A 21,850-nucleotide genomic window follows, 5' to 3' on the forward strand; every position below is an offset into this window, starting at 1 on the left:
GCTTTTGGGACTTCTGTTGAAAAGCAGTATATAAATATTAGTCTCATATATATTCATAAATAATGCAGTCCGCCAAGGCTGCAGAAGTTCGTCCCTCCAGTTGCTGTTGCTCCATCCCATCATCCACAGCGGCAAATAGTCGGGGTGATGGGATTTGTAGTCCATCAGCAGCTGGAGGGCCAAAGTTCTGGAGCCCTTTGGTAGGCAGTGCACACACTTCATTTGGGGGTCTGTATTATAATTCGACCTGAAGTAACCGCAGATCATTTGAAACCATTCCACTGAAAATTATATACTTTGTCCTAATTGCAAATTAATGCCGCTCTTAGGGAGTGGGCGGAAGAACGAGACTCATGGGGCGTTGGGAGGCGGTTAGGCTTGAATTCCACAGCACGGCATGAGAGCCCTGGAGGATGAACGCAAGACCCCACTCTTGTTTCTGAGCTTTTAGCAGATGCAGCTTGCATGCTGAATAAAACGAAATGCTGTCTGTGAGAGCCTTAACACTTGTCCTTTTAGAATATGAGCTCCTCACTCGTCTGCCTGATGCCCTTGGCCCGGTTTCCCTGCAGGGTAAAGTCCACCACCATAGCCTCCTATGCTGGTGGACGGACCCGTGCCCTCATTCCTATATAAACGGTAGCAAGAAACAGTCGGGTGTTAACGTGAGGGTGGAGTCTTTTGGGGAACGGAAACCCTAGGAAGGAAGCGCACTGGAAGAACCAGACGTCCTCTGGCCTCGAGCAGGATGGCCATACTCGTGTGCCGGCATTAGGAATCGCACGGTGTGTCTGATATCAGGGTGGAGGCGCCAGGCGAAGCAATGTTTTTGGCGCTGCCAGCCAGGCCTGTCCTGCTGAATCCACTCTGACCTTTCCAGTTTGCTTTCTTCAACCACACCCACTGCATGGGCAGTGGCTGGCAACGGCTTCTGTACACAAACCCACACACCCGTCACTGTAAAATGCATCTGCGGCCGTGTGTGTGACGATGCAGCCTCCAGGAGCAAAGCACCTTCACCAGCTGCGATGGGTTTGTGTTCAAGCCTGATCTTAAGGTGTCATGTGTCTCTTTACCGTGTATAGGTGTTTCCTCTCATTGACATCCGAGTCCCAGCCTGGCGCTTCTCCCCTGCCAGTTTTAGCAAATGTGACGAGAATGTCCCAGTCTTCGTTCTAAGCCAGGGTTTCTCAATGTGTGGGTCCCCAGATGTTATTGGACTTCAACTCCCATAATCCCCAGCCCCAGTGGCCTTTGGTTGGGAATTATGGGAGTTGAAGTCCAATTACATCTGGGAACCCACACGTTGAGAATCCCTGTTCTAAGCAGTCCTTTCAGCCGTGGTATGACTCCAAACTCAACAGGGGCACAAACTTTGGAGAAGAAGACTTAAGTGTTGCAGGCAAAGGCCTTGAGGCAACCTTGTACCAGCTAATCCCTGCCCAAGAGAATTGCCTCAGCGGTTTCGTCGTTCTTGCTGACCACACCTATGTGTAAGCTTCTTTCTCGTCAACAGTACAGGGACCCAAGGTCCTGTCTCGGTACATAAAAATACAGCTTTATCCTTCAGGTGTTGTAGGAGAGCTGTGTGAGTTATTGGCAGCACCCTTGCCTCTGGGGAGTGTTCTGCACACAAAAAATTCTCAGAACCTACAGGCCAAGGATGATAGGAAGATCTCTTTAGCTACCAAATATCATTTATATTTTTAAAAACTTTTAATTGAAAATCTCTTACATGGCTATTTATCACATTAGCCCACTGATCTTTTCAAAAGTGTCAAATAATGTTGATGTCCTCTTATATGGGAAAAAGGTAATAAAACGTATCTTTCAGGTAGAATGTCTAGTTTCTGATTATGAAAAATAAAAGGATTTTGTGGTGTATGATCTTTTTCTTTACCAGTTCCGAAGTTCCACAGGGATCAGGTCTCCACAGGAGAGAAGAGCTGGTCTTGTGGTGACAAGCATGACTTGTCCCCCTAGCTAAGCAAGGTCCGCCCTGGTTGCATATGAATGGGAGACTAGAAGTGTGAGCACTGTGAGATATTCTGCTCAGGGGATGAGGCCACCACTGTGGGAAGAGCATCTAGGTTCCTGTTCCTTCCCTGGCTTCTCCAAGTCAGGGCTGAGAGAGATTCCTGCCTGCAACCTCGGAGAAGCCGCTGCCAGTCTGTGAAGACAATAGTGAGCTAGATGGTCCAAGGGTCTGACTCAATATATGGCAGCTTCCTATGTTCCTAAATGCACTTGTGGAGTCTCGCTATGTGGGCAGGGCAGGGGCAGCCCAAAGATGTGTTGTGGCAGGAGCTTTTGTAGGCCGGAGACTGCTTTGGCAAATGCATAACACTTGCATGGATAAGAAACCATGGGTACACACTACCCCTGTACATGAGGAGACTCTTTCAGCCCTTCATGTATCTGGAGCAGGGCCAGCAGCCATGATCCCGTTCTCTCTGTAGGCACAGTCAAATGAACATTTGAATAGGACCAGTTAAGAGCTATTCTGCAGGGCAGACTAGATATCATGGCAGCAGGCCCATTTCCTTAAATGCCAGCCTGTCTTTGTCACACTCACAGTGGGAGTGGGAGGCCCGGTTTCTGGAGCAAAAGGAGCTGGTGGTCGCCCACTCCCGCGCTCAGGTAAAGTAAAGTTGTGCTGTCGAGTTGGTGTCGACTCCTGGTGTCCACAGAGCCCTGTGGTTTTATTGTAGAATACAGGAGGGGTTGACCATGGCCTCCTCCCGTGCACTATGAGAGGATGCCTTTCAGCATCTTCCTGCTGCCCGATAAAGTACCAGCGGGGATTCGAACCGGCAACCTTCTGCTTGTTAGTCAAGCATTTCCCTGCTGCGCCACTTAAGTTAGCCTCGGCTTATCTATCTGCAGGCTTTTTCCTTGACCAAAGTCTGATACTGGAAATGAGCTTTGCTGTAAAGTTTGTAAATATTTGGGAGAAGGGATATTTGCTACCCCTGGGGAGTAATCCTTGCACAGCCTGTTTGTTAAAGTTTCTCCCTGGTAATAGGCATCAATTAGTATATTGGTATGCCTCGGACAAAGAGAGGCAGGGAAGAGTCATGCAACCCTGCTACTATCCTGTCAAGTGGGGGAGGCAGATGTGGTGTGGTGTTCATGCATTATTAACAGTGCAGCTGCTTGGTTTTTATTCTCTTTCATACAAAAATTACTCACCGCAATTTGCCAATCATTCTTCAATGAGGTGAGGTGGATTTTTCATGTTGTTTACTTCTAGTTGAAGTGGCAGTAATCGTAAACATTTACATACTCTTTGGTTTAAGAGAGAAAACTGATCCAATGAATAAATAGGTTTTGACAATTTAATCTGAATGAATTCCATTACTTTCACCAAATCAAGTGCATATGAGAGCCAGCGTGGTGTAGCGGTTAGAGGGCTGGACTAGGACCGGGGAGACCCGAGTTCAAATCCCCACTCAGCCATGAGACTTGCTGGGTGACTCTGGGCCAGTCACTTCTCTCTCAGCCTAGCCTACTTCACAGGGTTGTTGTGAAAGAGAAGCTCAAGTATGTAGTACACTGCTCTGGACTCCTTGGAGGAAGAGCGGGATATAAATGTAATAATAATAATAATAATAATAATAATAAATATAAAACCTCGACTAAAAAGGGTTGAATAGTCCATGGGTCAAGCCCACGAATTTTGGTCGTCTGCACCGACTCAGGCCACGAAAACTCATAGGGGGTTTTCGCCATGTCTACCCCACCTAGAGATGGAAAAGAGGTGATAGCTTTGTTACACTAACAAAGGAGGGTTATCATCCCTCCTTTATCCAATTTAGCAGGGGGAGAGTAACTGGCCCTATCCACCCCCAGAACAGTACTTCCAGGGACTGTTGCTGGTGTGTGTCTTAAGTTTCTTTTTAGAATGTGAGCCCTTTGGGGACAGGGAGTCATCTTGTTTGCTATTTCTCTTTGTAAACCGCCCTGAGCCATTTTTGGAAGAAATCTAATTATTATTATTATTTATTATCCCTACCACCCCAAACAATTTAGAGTAAAATTGCAGTATTTTTGCACAGAGGAAAGGGTTGGGGTAACGATGAACAAATTGTACTCTCTCTGTGAAGTATTCCTTCCAATGTTCCTCTGACACTTTTGATAAAATTTGATAGTTGTTTTTGTGTTTGTAAAACTTCTAAAAGCTGTTTAAAACATTTGGCCTGATTTCGAGGACAATGAGCATTTGTGCCCGCAGCTGACTAATGTCATCAGAGAGGAACGAGCACCTTTGCTTGCAAGAGAAGAGCATGAAGGCCACATTCGCACGTAACGGGGGACCGGAGTTGCAGGGACCCGTCTGAACGCATCATGCAACTCCAGTCCCGTCCGTAGTGCGCCTTGCATGTGCATGTGGCTGTAAAGTGCCCTGCTGGAGCAGACTTAAGGCTCATCTAGACCCGCCCCACCCCATGGCAGCCAGCTGCTTCTGTGAAGCCTAAGAGCAGAGCATGGCAGTAGCCGCCTTCCACTGCTGTTCCCTCAGCATCTGAGAGGTAGACTGCCACTGAACCTGGAGGTTCCATTGAGCTATAATGACTCGCAGTCACTAATGAACCTGACCTTTGCAAATCTGTCTAGTCCACCTTTAAAGCCCTCTAAGGTAGTGGCTGTCACTCCAAGGTTCCCCTCTTGGCTTGAAGTCTCCTGGTATTGACATGCAGGAACAGAGAGGTTGTGAGCCCTGCTCCAAATGCCCTTTGGTGAGCACTTCCTCCTGTGAACCTTTGTCCTCTTTCAGTGGCTGTCAGGTTGTTCTGAGTGCTGTTGCCAGATTCTACCCTAAACCCATTTTCTTTAAGGAAGCAGGAGAGCTGGTCTTATGGTAGCAAGCATGAATTGTCCCCTTTGCTAAGCAGGGTCTGCATTGGTTTGCCTTTGGAGGGGAGACTGCATGCGAGTGCTGTAAGATCTTTCCCTTGGCGGATGGGGCCATAGTTCAGAGGGAGAGTATCAGTGTGCGTGCCGGAGGTCCCTGGTCCCGTGCCTGGCAACATCGCAGGAGAGGCTCCTTCCTGAAATCTTGGGAGACCCACTACCAGTTAGTGTAGACAGTAATGAGCCAGATGCTCCAAGGGTCTGACTCAGTATCGGGCAGCATCCTGTGCATGTAAGCACATCTCATTGCATATCTTGAGAGAGCCAGCGTGGTGTAGTGGTTAGAGTGCTGGACTAGGACCGGGGAGACCTGAGTTCAAATCCCCATTCAGCCATGAGACCTGCTGGGTGACTCTGGGCCAGTCACTTCTCTCTCAGCCTAACCTACTTCACAGGGTTGTTGTGAAAGAGAAACTCAAGTATGTAGTACACTGAGCTCCTTGGAGGAAGAGCGGGATATAAATGTAAAAATAATAATAATAATAATAATTAATATCTTGGCCCATGGTCAAGTTCTCGAACAGCAAAGATTGTACCACCTCCTCTAGGTTTTTCCTTAATTGTCTGTGGCGAAGGACTTCCCCCTTTCAGCTGAATTAGTCGTTGTGGTGGTAAGGTATGAGAATGACCAGCAATGACCCAAAAGTCTGATAGACCGGTGGGAGATGCCAAAATGTTGTTAAGTCTTCAGGACTCTGCTGTGCTCATTTGATTGATATTGGGGTTTAATGTCCATAGAGAATGGCGTTTTAAAGGTGTGCCCTGACATGAATGAAGAGGAGAATTGTGCCTTCTGTTGTCTGTTGTGATGTAAAAGAACATTCATTGTTCCCCTGATGACATTTCTGTGAAGGGCAGAGGGTGGGTTTTCGGCCGTGCTAATGAATCCAGGTTGAAAACTCAAAGATGAAAGGTCTTTATTAAGACTGGAAGACCTTGCACCAGATGTACTACTCGCAAAAGACCCAGCTTAGTTCAATCTGCTTTGTGGCTGCAGCACTCAGAGGAGAGCGTGTTTGCTTTCAGGCCTGAGCACCTGTTCCAACCAAACCTCTTCTGCAACTCTATTCTGCCCCTTCCAGAAATACAGCTGCGGCTTAGTAAAAGGGCTTCAGAATTCTCCAAATCTGCCATCAGTGGAAGTATTTGACATTTACATAAAGAGAGGGTAATGGGCCCTGCTATTTGCATCTTGCTATGCCCTGCAGGATTACTATGGTTTCATTGTCAAAATATTGACTCATAACACAAGAGGAAATAGGTGAGCCGGGGGGATAGGTGTGCCTGGTGACGCGGAGGGGGTTGTGACCGGACTTGTGCATGGACCACCAGTCCTCCCCCATTTGCTTGCACTTCCCAGTGATATTAGTCCTCCTGGTTGTTTTTAAGAAGGAGAGAGAGAGAGAGAGAGAGAGAGAGAGAGAGAGAAGTTTCAGGAGCAGCAATCACACCCTCTTACTGTACTTTGGAAGCTGCAACTCGGGCGACTGAGACCAGAATAGCAACATCAGCAAGGCAGGCTTCCCAGTCTCGGCCCGCCAGGTGAATGAGTTGTTTTATTGGAACATTTACCCTGTGGTGGCAGGAAAAGCCAGAGGAAGGGAGTGTCCAAGGGTGGGGAGAGTGGAGAACGGTCAGTACTTGGAGTTCCAGGTTCGACAGCATTAATCTTCACCCGTGTGCCAGCTCCCGGCTTCCGTCTGTTGCTGTGGCAGCAGATTCTCAAAAGCAGGCACTGTGTGAGCAAAGCTGGTGCCAGCACCTAAGAAGACACGCTGGCCGGGTCTGAGCTTTACTCTTCGCTCGCCTGTGGTTTAAATGAACCCGGCCATATAACGTTATAAATTAGGGTTCTCTTGTTGCTTTGCTAGGTTTGGAGATATGCTTATTCAACCTGGGCTACAGTCCTCTCCATACTCATGCCTAAATAAATAAGAGGAGAGCTGGTCTTGTGGCAGCAAGCAGGACTTGTCCCCTGAGCGAAGCAGGGTCTGCCCTGGTTTGCATTTGAATGGGAGACTAGAAGTGTGAGCACTGCAAGATCTTCCCCTCAGGGGATGGAGCCGCTCTGGGAAGAGCATCTAGGCTCCAAGTTCCCTCCTTGGCAGCATCTCCAAGAGAGGGCTGAGAGAGACTCCTGACAGCCACCTTGGAGAAGCCGCTGCCAGTCTGTGAAGGCAATACTATGGTCTGACTCAGCATATGGCACTTTCCTGTGTTTCTAAGTAGGTGGATCTTGCCCATGCACAGCTGAAGGCAGGATGATTATTTATTTATTTAACATATAAATAAATATAAATTTATTGAACATAACATAAAATAAAAACAGAAAAAGTAAAACATTAGTTAAAACAAAAACAAAAAGTTTAAAGCATTACAACAATTTAAAAAATTTTTAAACAATATTTTAAAACAGCATTAAAACCATTTAAACAATATTAATTAAAAGCCTGGGTGAACAGGTGTGTCTTTAAAGACCTTTTAAAAGCTTTCAGAGATGGGGAGGCTCTTATTTCACTCGGGAGCGCATTCCAAAGCCCAGGGGCAGCAACGGAGAAGGTCCGTCCCTGAGTGGCCACCAGACGAGCTGGTGGCAACTGCAGACGGACCTCTCCTGATGATCTCAACGGGCGGAGGGGTTCATGACGAAGAAGACCTCCTCTTAAATTGGGTTACGCCCAAGGATTATACAGCCTCATTCTCAGAATATGTTGACAAGAACATGTTGGCAAGATAGTTTATAAATATTCTTGTTTTAAGAGTATGTGTGACTAATATGTCAGCGGAGGGGAAGGGCTGTCGACGAGACCGCCCCACAGTTTGGTGAAAAACTTGTTAGTGTGAAAAGGCGGGAGGAAGAGGATCCAGTCAGATGCTCTCCCTCCTCTAGGCTTGAGGTGCCGTCACAAGCCGATGGGAGAGGTTGGGGCCAACGATGCTGCTGCTAGATCTGGCACAAATGGAACCTCGGAAGCTGCCTTCTACTGAGTCCGACCCTTGGTCCCTCTAGCGCAGTATTGTGTGCACTGACTGGCAGCGGCTCTCCAAGGTTTCAGGCAGGGGTTTCTCCCCGCCCAACTTGGAGATGCTGCCAGGGAGTGAACCTGGGTCTTTCTGCCTGCAAGTAGCTGCCCTACCACTAAGCTGTGGTCCCCTCCCCTGAGGGGAATATCTTACAGCCAACAGTACTCCCCAGTAGTCACCCATCCAAATGCAATCCAAAGTGTGCCCTGCTTAGCAAATTGGACAATTCATGCCCACTACCGCAATGCCCGCTCTCCAACCCTGATACTTTTGGGCTCGGGGTGCAGCTACAACTGAGCGGATGGGTTCAAATAACCCGGACCCCCCAGGTCCTGAGGGCCCTCCAGCGCCACCCCTCCCTATTTCCTTCATTGTCTCCCTCCCTCTGGGGGGCCGCCCGAGAGAGGGATGAACACGGGCCCCTTCTCCCCTAGCTACGCCCCTGGTTGGGCTCTGTGCTTGAATTATGCGAAGGAAGGTGCAGGCTTATGAAATGCAGAAGCTGCACCCCAATTTTAGCCAAATCACCCTGCCCTAAAAACAGTTCCTTCCTATGGAAGCACTTGTTTCCGGGCAAAATACAAGGTGTTGGTTATAAAGCCCTAAACAGCTCGGGCCCTGGGTATTTAAGAGAATGTCTTCTTCGTCATGAACCCCACCGCTCGTTGAGATCATCAGGAGAGGTCCGTCTACATTTGTCACCGGCTCGTCTGGTGGCCACTCAGGGACGGGCCTTCTCCGTTGCTGCCCCTGGGCTTTGGAATGCGCTCCCGAGTGAAATAAGAGCCTCCCCATCTCTGAAAGCTTTTTAAAAGTCTTTAAAGATGCATCTGTTCACCCAGGCTTTTAATTAATGTTGTTTTAATGGTTTTAATGTTGTTTTAGAATATATTGTTTTGAAAATTTTAAATTGTTGTAATGTTTTAAACTTCTTGTTTTTGTTTTAACTAATGCTTTTATTTTGTTGCAAACCACCCAGAGACGTAAGTTTTGGGCGGTATATAAATATGATATAAATAAATAAATAGGAATGGTCTGGAGTCTCCAGAAGAACAGCCACCAAATGGGAGCTGTGGAGAAGAGAGGGGGCCCCCGCAGGGACTGTGTATGAAAAGAACAGAGTCAGAAGGACAAGCAGTGCGAATGGGGACCAGCCCAGCAATAGCAGACTGTCATAGCAAGAGAGTTGGTAGTTCTTTACATAGTTCTGAGGTGTGTGTAGATGGGATGTGTGAAGGTGGTGCAGGCTGGTGCTTCTCGTCCCCATCCCCGGCGTCCAAACATTTTGCAAAATTCAGAGTCCGCAGTCATCCGGAGGTTGCCGGTTCGAATCCCTGCTGGTATGTTTCCCAGACTACGGGAAACACCTCTATTGGGCAGCAGCGATATAGGAAGATGCTGAAAGGCATACTGTGCAGGAAGAGGCCATGGTCAACCCCTCCTGTATTCTACCAAAGACAACCACAGGGCTCTGTGGGCTCCAGGAGTCGACACCGACTCGACGGCACTCTTGACCTTTAGTCATGCATATAGTGCCTTCAAGTTGTAGACTCGTCGATTCCATTCATACAGAGCCAATCAACGCATGGAGGTTGGGGACAGAGACTGCCAACATGACCCCACGTCCCTATTGCTTATTCAGCTGACTCACATTTCAGAGGTAATGGCCACTGTCTCTGTAAAATGGCCACTGTAAATAGCAACTGTCTCTGTAAAAACAAAAAAACAGTCATCGTTCAGCATAACTGTAGCCAGTTAGACTTTAGAGTCAATGGTGTTTTACTGTTGGAGATGAGGGATTTAAGAAGACTATCCAGACATCATTCTGCTTACTGTCAAAGTCATTGCCTTAAGGCCCCCCGGCACGAAATAAACCAGAAGTCATATTGGATCTGTGTTTGTCAACAGGGCACGTTCTCATAGAAATTTCCATTGCACAGAAGAAACTGAACGACAGCCTGGATGAAAGCGTAAGTAAGCATTGTTGTTGTATTTAGACTTTTTTTAAAAAAAATTGTCTGTATACAAACTCTGTGACAATGTTATCATCTGCTTACTCCTAAAGTTCAAGAAATTCCATAAGGAAATTATAGTGGAGCTGGAGAAGAAAACTGAACTGGATGTAAAATACATGAACGTAAGTATTTTTATGCATATGCCTATATGAGCTATTCGGTGTTGGAAAAGGACACTTTGGCCCTGATCCAGAAGTATCTCATCAATACTAGATTATATTTATCCTGGTTTGGACACATAGCCATAGCTAAGATGCTTTAGATTCCTAGGTAGGGAGGGGTGTGTGTGCATAAATAAATATGTTTTCTATTCTTATACATGACAAAGATACTCCTCTTTGACAAAAGCTGGTGTCACATTTCATAGTTATGTCAACCAATACATCTTGATGAAATTCCAAATTAAAATGAAACTTCTCTCCATGGAAATGGTCTTGGATATATATATCCATCTCCTTAAATGCTTACAAGAACCAACAATTAATAGGGACAATAAATTGGTCCATTATTTGAACAATTGCACCAGCCTGTCCCTATGTATTATTTTAAAATATTTCTCTTTTAAAATACTAATATTCTGGTATATTACACACAATAGCATATATTTAACTACAGTGATGACCTGTGCTAGAAAGAACCAGGAACCTTTCTACATTGTTCATGGGATTGTCTGAAAGTTTGCTAGTTCTGGACATGGATACTGGCTAAAACAAAACACGTCACTAGCTATTGACTTAGGTTATGTCATCTTCTTGCTTTGCTCAGGTTTATCAATAAAGGTAGAATTGCAAGGGAAGTGACGCAGACCATGATCATACTTGTGAGGATAGTCTTGATGTTAACTGGAAAACGATAAACCTGCCACACCTTAAGAAGTGGATATACAAACTCTGTGACCTCTTAAGTGTAGATAGACTCTCACAACTTCTGCACTGAGTGTGTCAGAGAGAGAAAGAGATAAAACCCATGGCATTTCATCAGAGTCCTTGGAATCAGTGCCCATGTGCTGTTTGTGAAACTAACTAGGGCATTAAACGTTTTGAGATAATAAGGAACTCACCATGACATTGTGGAATGGCACAGAAGTCTAGAGACAAGTTTCCCTTAGGAAGTGGGGCCGATTACATATATTTTGGTATTTAAAGAAGTAACTTGCCTAGGGAGCAAGAGGTTGCTGGTTCGAATCCCCACTGGTATGTTTCCCAGACTATGGGTATGACTATGTTTCCCAGACTATGGGAAACACCTATAATGGGCAGCAGTGATATAGGAAGGTGCTGAAAGGCATCGTCTCATACTGTGTGGGAGGAAGCAACGGTAAACCCCTCCGTCCTTTATTCTACCAAAGACAACCATACGGCTCTGTGATCGCCAAGAGTCGACACCGACTCGACGGCACTTTACTTTTACCTGTAAATTTTGCAGGGGGAGGAAGCATGATTAGATTAATGCTTCGGGACAGATGTAAATGTGCGGCAAAAGTTGCCTCAGTTGATCTCTGGCCTTTCATGTCATGGCAAGGCACAGGAATACATACTCTTCAACACTCTGAAATGTTATTCTACATGCATGTTGAAGCCAGTATCAGTAATGCCTGAGTTCTTCATGAATTGTCAGCTTGGGGCAGTAAATGCGGGCCAGAATTGTTGGGATGTGCTCGAATCGTTTTGGCAGCTCTTAAGAGGTGCCGAAACGATTCGGCTCTTTGCAGCGGTGAGGGGTGCCTTTAAAAGGAGGCAGGCAGGTCCTACCTGTCCCTCCTGTGAGGGCCCCACCCCACTCCATCACGGTGCTGTCCTTTTTGGAAGTTCCTCTGTGAAAGCACTAGCCCATGCTGCTGGCTCCTTAAAAGTGCCCCACTGTGGCAACAGGATCCTGCTCCCAGCAGCCCTCAAGCAGCATCAGATGGTCGATGCGTGCACCGACGCCATTTGCGGGACCAGCATGCTGTTACTGGACCCACCAATGGCATTGGTGCATGCGTCAATGCCATTTGCATGCGAACACCGTGTGCGAGGGCTGAGCATTGCATCGCCACAGTGGGGAACTTTAAAGGAGCCAGCAGCACGGGCTAGTGCTTTCACGGAGGAACTTTCAAAAGGACAGCACCGCAATGGGCCAGGGTGGGGGGCCCACAGGAGGGGCAGGTAGGACCTGCTGGCCAGCCTCCTTTTAAAGGCACCCCTCCCCGCCCCCTGGGATCTGCATGAAGTATTTCGTGCACATCCCTACAGAATTGCATTCCTTGGTTTTTCTTTTCACTGAGTGGTGGCTCTCATATTGTCCGTCATTAGCCTTGGATCCCCATCCAGGCCTTATGAGTGTAGCAGGAACAGCTTCTTGAACCAGGCTGCCACAGGGCTGTCCGATTCGGATAACAGCTGCTTCTACATGTAGTCTCCGGAACACCAGTCTCCCGCCCGTGTTTCCACATGGTGACACTGGATTAAGGCAACAAGCTGTAACTTTCTGTTCCGGTTCTAAGATTTTTGTGATTTTTTTTCCTGCAATGCTAGCATAACATCATGTGTTTTGGCATTGTGCAGATACTGGCTTGACATGCTCTCTCCAAAGCATTTACTTGCTGGTACCGAGAGATGAGTTCCCAGTATGATAATCAAAATATAAAATCCCGTTAACACTTTGGTTGCAGGCTACCTTGAAAAGATACCAGAATGAACATCGAAACAAACTGGATTCTTTGGAAAAATCTCAGGCTGAGCTGAAGAAAATCCGAAGAAAAAGTCAAGGAGGAAAGAATACATTGAAATTTGAGCATAAAGAAATTGAGGTTAGCATGCTCCCTTTGTCTTCATTTCCCCCCTATATCTGTGAATGGGCAGTATTTCCCTGAAGATTTGCTTGTATGTGACCCTTGGGCAAAGCACACTTTCTGTAGCATGGGTCTAAATCATGGCACTTGGATCTGCTGGCTTCACATGTGAGTGATCACAGACTTAATCACAGCTTTTGTCAAGTGGTATTGCATCTGTAAGCATCCACTTATGCTGAAGCACATGCCGCTCCGATGTGAATGTTTTAGACGGGATTAAGTTAAAGGCGTGTGATGTTCTTGACTCAGACTAATGTACTTCTCTTGTCCTGCTGCACCAAGGACATGGAGGAGTATTTCACATGGCTGAGGTCATAGATTTCTTGGGAGGAAAAAAAGGGTGGTTGTTGCATAGGTTGGTTGGCATATTGAAGGCATACATGTGCTTAAGGATAAGCAATGTTTTAATGTTTTCTATAGTTTTATCTAGATAAGGGACAGGCAGCTGCTATTACTATATTTACCTGAATCCCAAGACTAGGTTTTTTAGATGTTTACAGTGGGGGGGGGCAGGGGGCGGTCATCTTAAATCCGAGTTTCTTGCTTTGGGGTCAATACAGATACAATCTGTATTTTTAAAGGGGGTTGTCTTATATTCACTGTCTTCTGTTTGGGTAAATACATTACTTGTATTGGTTTGAGTTTGAAGACTGGGACGTCTACTCCCGCAGTAGTCGGGGCAGTCGCGCTGGATTTGAGTTTGAAGGATTAAGCTCACACGTAACACATTAAAGCAGCCTTCAGACTAAAGTTGTGCAAGAAGAATGTGCCCGGGTTTCTCTCTCTTATCCTATTGTTTCATACTTTATTTAGTATCTGGAAACTGTGACTTCTCGTCAGAGTGACATTCAGAGGTTTATTGCGGAGGGTTGCAGGGAGGCCCTGCTGGAAGAGAAGAAAAGGTTCTGTTTTCTAGTCGACAAGCACTGCAGTTTCGCTCAGCACATGAAGTATCACCATGTCGAGGTGAGTAGAAGAGTTGCCGTAAAAACTGGAAACCTGGCTCTGTGGGGTGGGGCGCAGAGGTTTCTCCATAACACAGAGTAGCCTTACAAAGGCTTTCAAAGAGTAGCCTTACTCTTCTCCCTCTCCCATCACACTGGAACCAGAGGACATCCCATGAAATTGATGGCCCGGAAATCTAGGACCAACGAACGGAAGTACTTTTTCACACAACACATCATCCACTTGTGGAATTCTCTGCCACAAGATGTGGTGACAGCCAACAACCTGGATGGCTTGAAGAGGGGCTTGGAGAACTTCATGGAGGAGAGGTCTATCAACGGCTACTAGTTGGAGAGCTATAGGCCACCTCCAGCCTCAGAGGCAGGATGCCTCTGAGTACCAGTTGCAGGGGAGCAACAGCAGCAGAGACGGCCTGCCCCTTTCAACTCCTGCCTGTGGCTTCCAGCAGCATCTGGTGGGCCACTGTGTGAAACAGGATGCTGGACTAGATGGACCTCCTTGGGCCTGATCCAGCAGGGCTGTTCTTATGTTCTTAAAGCTGAACCCACTGACTGCAGCGTGTGACGCAGACATCTGACATCTTGGAAGTCCAGGGCCCATAAATGAATGTTCAAGCGGCAATGTTCAAGAAGCCCATGGACGGTTTCTGTCGTCTTTTTCATCCTACGGCGGCAACATGTTCTGCAGCCTTTCCTTTGCACTCTGCTTAGGGAAACTGTATACATTTTGATGTCTGCACTTTCACTAGCCTGCCTGTATGTAGGTAGTGCACTATGTCATGTTCTTCACAATAAGGCCCGGAGGAGGCCAGTGGTGGCTTCTGTCAGCCCAAAGTGTGGCTCCCGGACTCCATTGTTCATTGGGCCAGTGTGAAACATCAGCAGAAGCTGGATCCTCTGCACAGTCGCCCCGGCACCTTGTGGGACTGCCAGTTCCCACGGTGCAGGACTGTGCTTTGCACACCACCAAGTGGCTTCTCTAAGGGAAAGGGAACCCCCTGGAGCCTTCTTGGCGCCATCTTGAAAGGCAATGCACAGAGTGCTGGGAAAGGGTCGCCCTCTCCAGCGCTTCCTCTACAGAGCGCCATCTCTCTTGAAGAGCTCTTCTAGCAGTGCAGAACTGTACAGAGGCCAGCATGGTGGGAAAGGTCCCTCATGTCACAGGGTTTTTTCCAAAGTGGCCTCCATTTCAACAGTAGTTTAGATCACTGTCATGTTTTATCCCATCGGTAGAATTTGACAAGGATCTAAACCATGACCTGTAGTTGTCTGCCTCTTCAGGACATTGTCCTCCTGCAAGAAAGGTATTAAATAGTCCTTTTCAGATTCAGTCTGAAATTCGTGTCCTCCTTATAACTCAGTTGTTTTGCTTTTAGTGTTCAGAGTTACTTAACTCCAAGTTGCCAAGGTGGCTGGGAACCTGTAGCGATGTCACCAAAGTGCCAGAAAAAATTATGAATATGATAGAAGAGATCAAGACGCCCGGCACCACTCCGGTATCGGGAACTCCTCTGCCTTCTCCGATGATAGAGAGACATAGTGTGGTGAGGAACTCTTTTGGACTACACGTTTTTCTCTGTGGGTGGGGGCATGGCTGGGTGGAGGAACTGCTTCTTAAAATTCTTTGGAATGCGCTCCCTGCTGAAATAAGAGCCTCCCCATCTCTGACAACTTTTTAAAAGGCTGTTAAGACACATTTGTTCACTCAGGCTGTTAATTAGATTTACAGTTTTTAATAGTTTTAACATTGCATTAAATTTTAAATTATTTTAACATTTTGTGGTTTTTTAATCAAATTTGTATGCTGCCCCAAACTTCTGTCTCTGGGCAGCTCACAATAATATAAAAAAGTTAAAACACAGAAATAAAAGCCTTACAACAGTTTCAAACCACCATTAAATATAAAAAGCTTGGCTGAAAAAGTAGGTCTTGAAAGATTTTTTTAAAAGTTGTCGGAGATGGGGATGCTCTTATCTTGACAGGGAGTGCATTCCTAAGTCTCAGGGCAGCAACAGAAAAGGCCCGTCCCCGAGTAGCCACCAGACGAGCTGATGGCAACTGCAGACAGACCTCTCTGGATGATCTCAATGGGTGGTGGGGCTCATAGCGAAGAAGATGTTCTCTTAAATACCCTGGACCTAGGGATGTGCACAGACCGGTTCAGAGGCCATTATACTGGCCTTCAGACCGGTCCGGACATGGGCGGTTCGGGGTTCGGAAGGATAGGGTGGGGGGTTCCATTAAGGGCGGGGGAGGCTTTACTTACCCCTCCCGCGCTTTCCACCTTTGGCGCCGTAGTTATTGTTAAAATCAGGCGGCAGGATCTCTCCATGCTGCCCGCTTCCATTGATGATGGCTCCTCCTCTTGTCTTTAAGAAGCCTTTTGCGCGTGCACGGGCAAAAGACTTCTTACAGACTTTTGCAGCCTGCTGGCAGGGAAGGGGGCGGGAGGAAATCTCTCTGTCACCTGCCCGTTTCTAAAGAGTGGCATTGAGGGGGGAAAAGGGGGCGGCATTGAAGGAGGCTTCAAGGGGGCGGCAGGGAGGTATCCTGCCGCCCGATTGTTTACAAGAGGAGGAGCCATCATCAATGGAAGCGGGCGGCAAGGAGAGATCCTGCCACCCAATTTTTACAATAACTACGGCGCCAAAGGTGGAAAGCGCGGGAGGGGTAAGTAAAGCCCCCCCCCCCCATTGGAACCCCCCACCCCAGTGCCGGACCGCAGCTCCGCAGTTCCGTGCACACCCCTACCTGGACCTAAGCTGTTCAGGGCTTTATAGGTTATAGCCAGCACCTTGTAATTTGCCTGGAAACCTATTGGTAGCCAGTGTAGTTCTTTCAGTATAGGAGTTATATGGTGTCTTCGAGATGACCCGGAGACCAACCTGGCTGCCACATTCTGGACCAACTGCAGTTTCCAGGCTATGTACAAAGGCAGCCCCACATAGAGCGCTTTGCAGTGATGAAGTCTGGAGGTGGCCAGGAGGTGTACCACCGTTCTGAGGGGTAGTTCATCTCAAGAAATGGACGCAGCTGGCATCTCAGCCGAAGTCCCCCAGCCCCACAAGTCTGGGGGACTCCAACGCCAACCCAGCAGCAAAGTCTGTGAGCTCAGTTAGGGACTCTGTTGGGCAGCTGGGTAAATTGGTACACCAACAGAAGTCCCAGTCTATCCCTGGTCCCCAGATTTAGGTACACACACTCAGTATGACCAGATACTCGACAGGGGTCCTGGTAAGGGAGATGTTGTTCTTATAGACCACAGCCACTCCGCCTCCCCGCCCACGTCAACAGAGTCAGCCTGCTCCTCAACAGAGTACCCTGGAGGGAGAAGCAGGGACCAGACTGGGCCACCAGCCTCCCCCAGCCAAATCTTGTGATACATACCAGGTCAGCCTCTTCATCCAGAATCAAATCATGTATGATTTCAGGTTTATTCTGGACTGACCTGGCATTGCAGAGGAGCAAGGTAAGGCTATGTGGGTTGTTGGCAGTGCTCCCCGAGGTCACAGAGCTGGCAGGACAGCCGGAGGGGGAAACAGCTATCAAATTTCTGATTTCCCTTCCCCTGTCATGGCCTGCTGACCTGCCAACGTTACTTCTTCCATTCCCCACCACCACCGGAACAGCGGCCCCACAGTCAGTGGACACACCCCCTGCCTCCCCATCTCCAGACAAACCTAACACATGATAGACTGATTTCACCCAAGACTCCACAATAAAGGCCCTGTCAGCTGCAGCCTCAGCTGCTTGTACAACCATGCAATTGCATGCTGTGCCCCAGCCCTCCGTCCCACACTGAAGGGTAACCCTAACCCAAGGCTGGCCCCCTTGGGTGGCTGGTTTCAGCAACCACCGGCAGGTCAGTCTCCTCCCACCAGCTGCACTGCTGGCATTTCCTCCATCCTGAGTTTCGCCGTCCCAGAAGCCGGGTCCCTCCTCTCACAAGGGCTGAGTACCCACAGGTGGAAGTTGTCGGGTAATTAGGATAAGGGAGGCCACATGCTAACGAAGCAGCAAACAGCAGAGTAGTAGCCAAGCCAAGCCAGTCGTCAGACTATCCAAGCCGGGGAAGAGGAGAGGGGGCACGCTATAATATAACATATCTCCTGCCCAAGGTGACAAGTTAGCAAGTCTAAATCCCTGTACCTTCTCCTCCAGGCTACTCCCCTCGTTTATATTTTTAATTTGTATTGTTTTGTTGTAGACCACCCAGTGATGTAAGTTTTGGGTGGTTATACACATGTGTATGTATGAATGAATGAATGAATGAATGAATAGATTTTCACGACATCTCAATTTCAGGTTCGAGGCTTGGTTTCTTAAAGCAGTATCTAAGCCATGTTCTGAGCGCTGTGCATTCTAACTAGCAAAGGGGATTGGAGCCTTGGTCTACCTTGAGTATCGGGAGCCAGTATTCCTGTTAACAGGGATTCCCAGATGTGGTAGCCTACAACCTCCATCACCCCCAGCTCCAGTGGTCTTTGGCAGGGGGTTATGGGAGTTGTAGGGAATCCCTGTTAACAGGGAACACTGGTAGGGACCGGCAAGTGGATCATAACCCAGACCCAAGGTGGCTTCCACCAGAGTGATTTTTTAAAACCATATTGAAGAGAAAAAGACAATCCAAGATACCAAATGCAAAACAAAACAGAGCTATTTTACTATTTATAAAGAAGAGGGAAATTCAGCAGGTATAACTTCTTACCCCATCAAACAAGCTGCAGCTGCCAAAATCCCCCTCTTTGGGACAACTGTTAAGTTACAGGAGCACTGACATCCTTTCCATCTGGTTCCGTTTCAACTTTTAAAAACAAAGGGAGATATGGATGTCTTCAGTTTAAAAAAATGCAAGTGGGTCTCGTGTCCTTAGTTGGGGGCTAGGGTGCATCTGGAGTCTGGAAAGATCTGAGACCTGCTGTGTTCGGTGACTCTGAGATGTAAGGGGCTGAAATAACTGTTCACCAGACCATGATCTACATTATGTGGGTGCCATCGATGAATTCAATAACGTTACTTGAACAAGAGCCCTGATATTGTCACTTACCATTTTATAACGTAAAGGTAAAGTTGTGCCGTCAAGTCGATGTCGACCCCTGGCGACCACAGAGCCCTGTGGTTGTCCTTAGTAGAATACAGAGGAGTTTACCATGGCCTCCTCCCGTGCCGTATGAGATGATGCCTTTCAGCATCTTCCTATATCCCTGCTGATATAGGTGTTTCCCGTAGTCTGGGAAATGTACTAGTGGGGATTCGAACCGGCAACCTCTGGCTTGCTAGTCAGGTCATTTCCCCGCTAATGTAGAAAGCTTACTGAGTAAGCTACCGAATGGTGCTCTGGGGAAGTAACTTTGCTAGTGAGCCAGAAGTTACCGGTTCGAATCCCCACTTTGCCATAGTAAAAGAAAAAGGATGTCCTTCAGCCAGCTAGTATTTGCATATGTGAAAAGGGTTGTTGGAATAAACCGTTCTTAATTGCATTGATTGCTTAGTGTTAATTGTTTTGTATCCATAGGTTGGAAATCATTATGATTCACTTCATAGAAACTCTCCGCAAGTGCCTCCTGCCCCTCCAGGGAGAGCCTATATTAGCCCCTTAGTTGATATGTTTAATGACCCAGCCATGGTTCCAAAGGCGCCTTCAGAGAGAGTGAACCATTCAGCAGGTAAGGGCTTCCTGCCTTTATGTCTGGTTTTTCACAAAAATGCATTGTGCAGGTGATACCCTATTGAATCCACAGGAATCCGAGATACAGCCATTATCTCAGTTAGAGTATTTGGAATTCCGGAATCACAGCCAAGGAGACAGCTTAATTCCAAAGCCCCCGTGGCGGCATTTGTCAGAAGATTTCAGTAGCAAATGACTGCTTGGTAGAAAAGGTAGTCTGTGGGAAGAGCACTTGACAGGGAGGTATCCGGTATGGGACACTTTTCTTCCTTTTAAATGGGCAGTTAAACTCTTGCTGGCTCAAGTCCTTCAAGATGCATAATCTGTGTCTGGACTGTAACACGTCAGACAGCAGGCAGAGGCCATTTTGACCATAGAAGAAGATGTCCCAGACCTAGAGAATTAGTTGTCCGGAAGACTTATTTATTTCTTATACTTACATACCACTTTTTAGGCAAACCTCCCAAAGCAGTTTACACAAACCAGCAAGGGAGAGAATGAGGCCAGTGGGGAAGGAGGGACAAGGGGTCAGCAGCACAAGAGCCTTTGGCTAACGTGAGCCCTCTGCTACAGGCCAAGACCCAGGTGGAGACACTCTGATGTGCTTTGTGAGCATTTACCCTTCGAGAGGACCACGTTAAGCCAACGCTCCGTGCTTTGGAAAACCGTACCAAGTTCTCCCTTGCATTTCACCAGCCTTGTTCCTCTGTTTGCCAAAAAATAGAATGATGGCTAGTTAGCCGGGCATTGAGATCTTTTTAAGATCTCAAGGCGGGGATAGAATAGCATCCTGTAAAAGGTGCCGATCCTTGCAGAAATAAAATCACCATCTTCGGGATGCACAAGATTAAACCAGGAAGGGTTTTCTCCCTTGAGCAATGCATAACTGACTTGAGTTAGCAGTTCTCACTTCTTTTCTACTTATCAAACTTTACTGAGAGATATTAGCAAAGGAGCTGCCACATAATATTTCTTGTTTACACAGTCAGGCAGTTGTTATTGTCTGGTTTGTTTTATCCAGACATCAAGTCTTTCCCAAGGACCTGGGATGCCAGAATTTTGTTATCAATATTGTTCTTGTTGTTGTTATCGATATCGTCACAGAATATAGGCTGTTCCCAGTAAAGCTGCTTTTTGTAATTGGCTGATGGTGAATTCTGTGACCCCTATGGTGTTGAGGTGCTCTTCAAGGTCTTTTTGGAATTGCACCTAGGGTGCCAATTACTACTGGAATTATTTTGGTCTTCTTCTACCACAGCCTTTCCATTTCAATTTGTAGATCTTTGTATTTTGTCATTTTTCTATTTCTTTTTCTTCTGCTATCCCCTGGTATTGCTATGTCGATTATTTTGACTTGCTTTTCTTTCTTCTCGACTACAGTTATATCTGGTGTATTGTGTGGCAGATGTTTGTCTCTTTGTAGTCGGAAGTCCCATAATATTTTTGCATCTTCATTTTCTACAACTTTTTCAATTTATTATTATTATTATTATTATTATTATTATTATTATTATTATTATTATTATTCGCTATATATCTTCAGAGGCCAGATGGGGACGGGGGCTGGGGAGTTTCTTCTTTCATTATTCTCCAGTTCTGTTTCACTTTATCCTTTCATCCAATGCGATGCTGTTGTGCTTTTTAAACAGATCATACGGACGATGCCAGTTTATCACGCTCGACCTCCGTTGCCACAGGGCTGAATATAACGAAAAGGCAGAAAGTGAAAACCATCTTTCCCCACACGGCTGGGAGTAACAAGACTCTGCTCAGTTTTGCCCAGGGAGATCTCATCACGCTGCTGATCTCTGAGGAACGGGATGGCTGGCTCTATGGGGAACATGATGTGACGAAAGTGTAAGTGAGGCCGGGGATTCCCCGATTCTGGCATGAGAGCAGGGTTGTTTTCTGAATATGGTTCTTTGGTTAGTTGTATTGCTAGTGGCGCTTTAATTTCCTGGAGGTTGTCATTCATATATAACTCGGGGGTGGGGAGGTGATAACGGAAGGGGTGGGGCATCTGCTTTGCATGCAGAAGGTTGCAGGTTCAATCCCTGGCAGCATCTCCAAGATAGGGCTGAGCAAGGGACTCCTGCCTGTAGCCTTGGAGAAGCCGCTGCCAGTCTGGGTAGACAATACTGAGCTGGATGAATGAATGGTCGCACTCAGTATAAGGCAGCTTCCTCTGTCCTTATATTAATGCTGAGACATTTTTGTAATTTACAACTAGAATCCCAAATTTACCTCAAATATAGCAAAATCCTAGCCGTTGTAAACTTTGGCAAAGGCTTTAACCAGTCTTTCATGTGCTGTTATTTCATATACTGTGTTTTTACTGCAAAAGATATAAATAGGTCACAGGAGAAGAGACCTGGTCTTGAGGGAGCAAGCATGATTTGTCCCCTTAGCTAAGCAGGGTCCGCCCTGGTTG

The 21,850-nt window shown here is 47.0% G+C and overlaps 1 protein-coding gene across 3 annotated transcripts in view; it reads left to right on the forward strand.

Annotated features, from left to right (window-relative positions):
• The window catches only part of BAIAP2L1 (BAR/IMD domain containing adaptor protein 2 like 1), a 159,298-nt gene that overhangs the window by 123,512 nt on the left and 13,936 nt on the right, over positions 1–21,850 (forward strand). For all 3 annotated transcript variants that reach the window (XM_053276789.1, XM_053276790.1, XM_053276786.1), the window contains 7 exons: positions 9,847–9,908; positions 10,004–10,075; positions 12,607–12,744; positions 13,600–13,752; positions 15,128–15,295; positions 19,267–19,417; positions 21,069–21,276. In XM_053276789.1, the coding sequence (XP_053132764.1) occupies positions 9,847–9,908; positions 10,004–10,075; positions 12,607–12,744; positions 13,600–13,752; positions 15,128–15,295; positions 19,267–19,417; positions 21,069–21,276 (952 nt within the window). The remainder of the gene's footprint in view (positions 1–9,846; positions 9,909–10,003; positions 10,076–12,606; positions 12,745–13,599; positions 13,753–15,127; positions 15,296–19,266; positions 19,418–21,068; positions 21,277–21,850) is intronic.

The sequence above is a fragment of the Hemicordylus capensis genome, chromosome 13 (assembly GCF_027244095.1).
Source record: "Hemicordylus capensis ecotype Gifberg chromosome 13, rHemCap1.1.pri, whole genome shotgun sequence".
NCBI lineage: Eukaryota > Metazoa > Chordata > Lepidosauria > Squamata > Cordylidae > Hemicordylus > Hemicordylus capensis.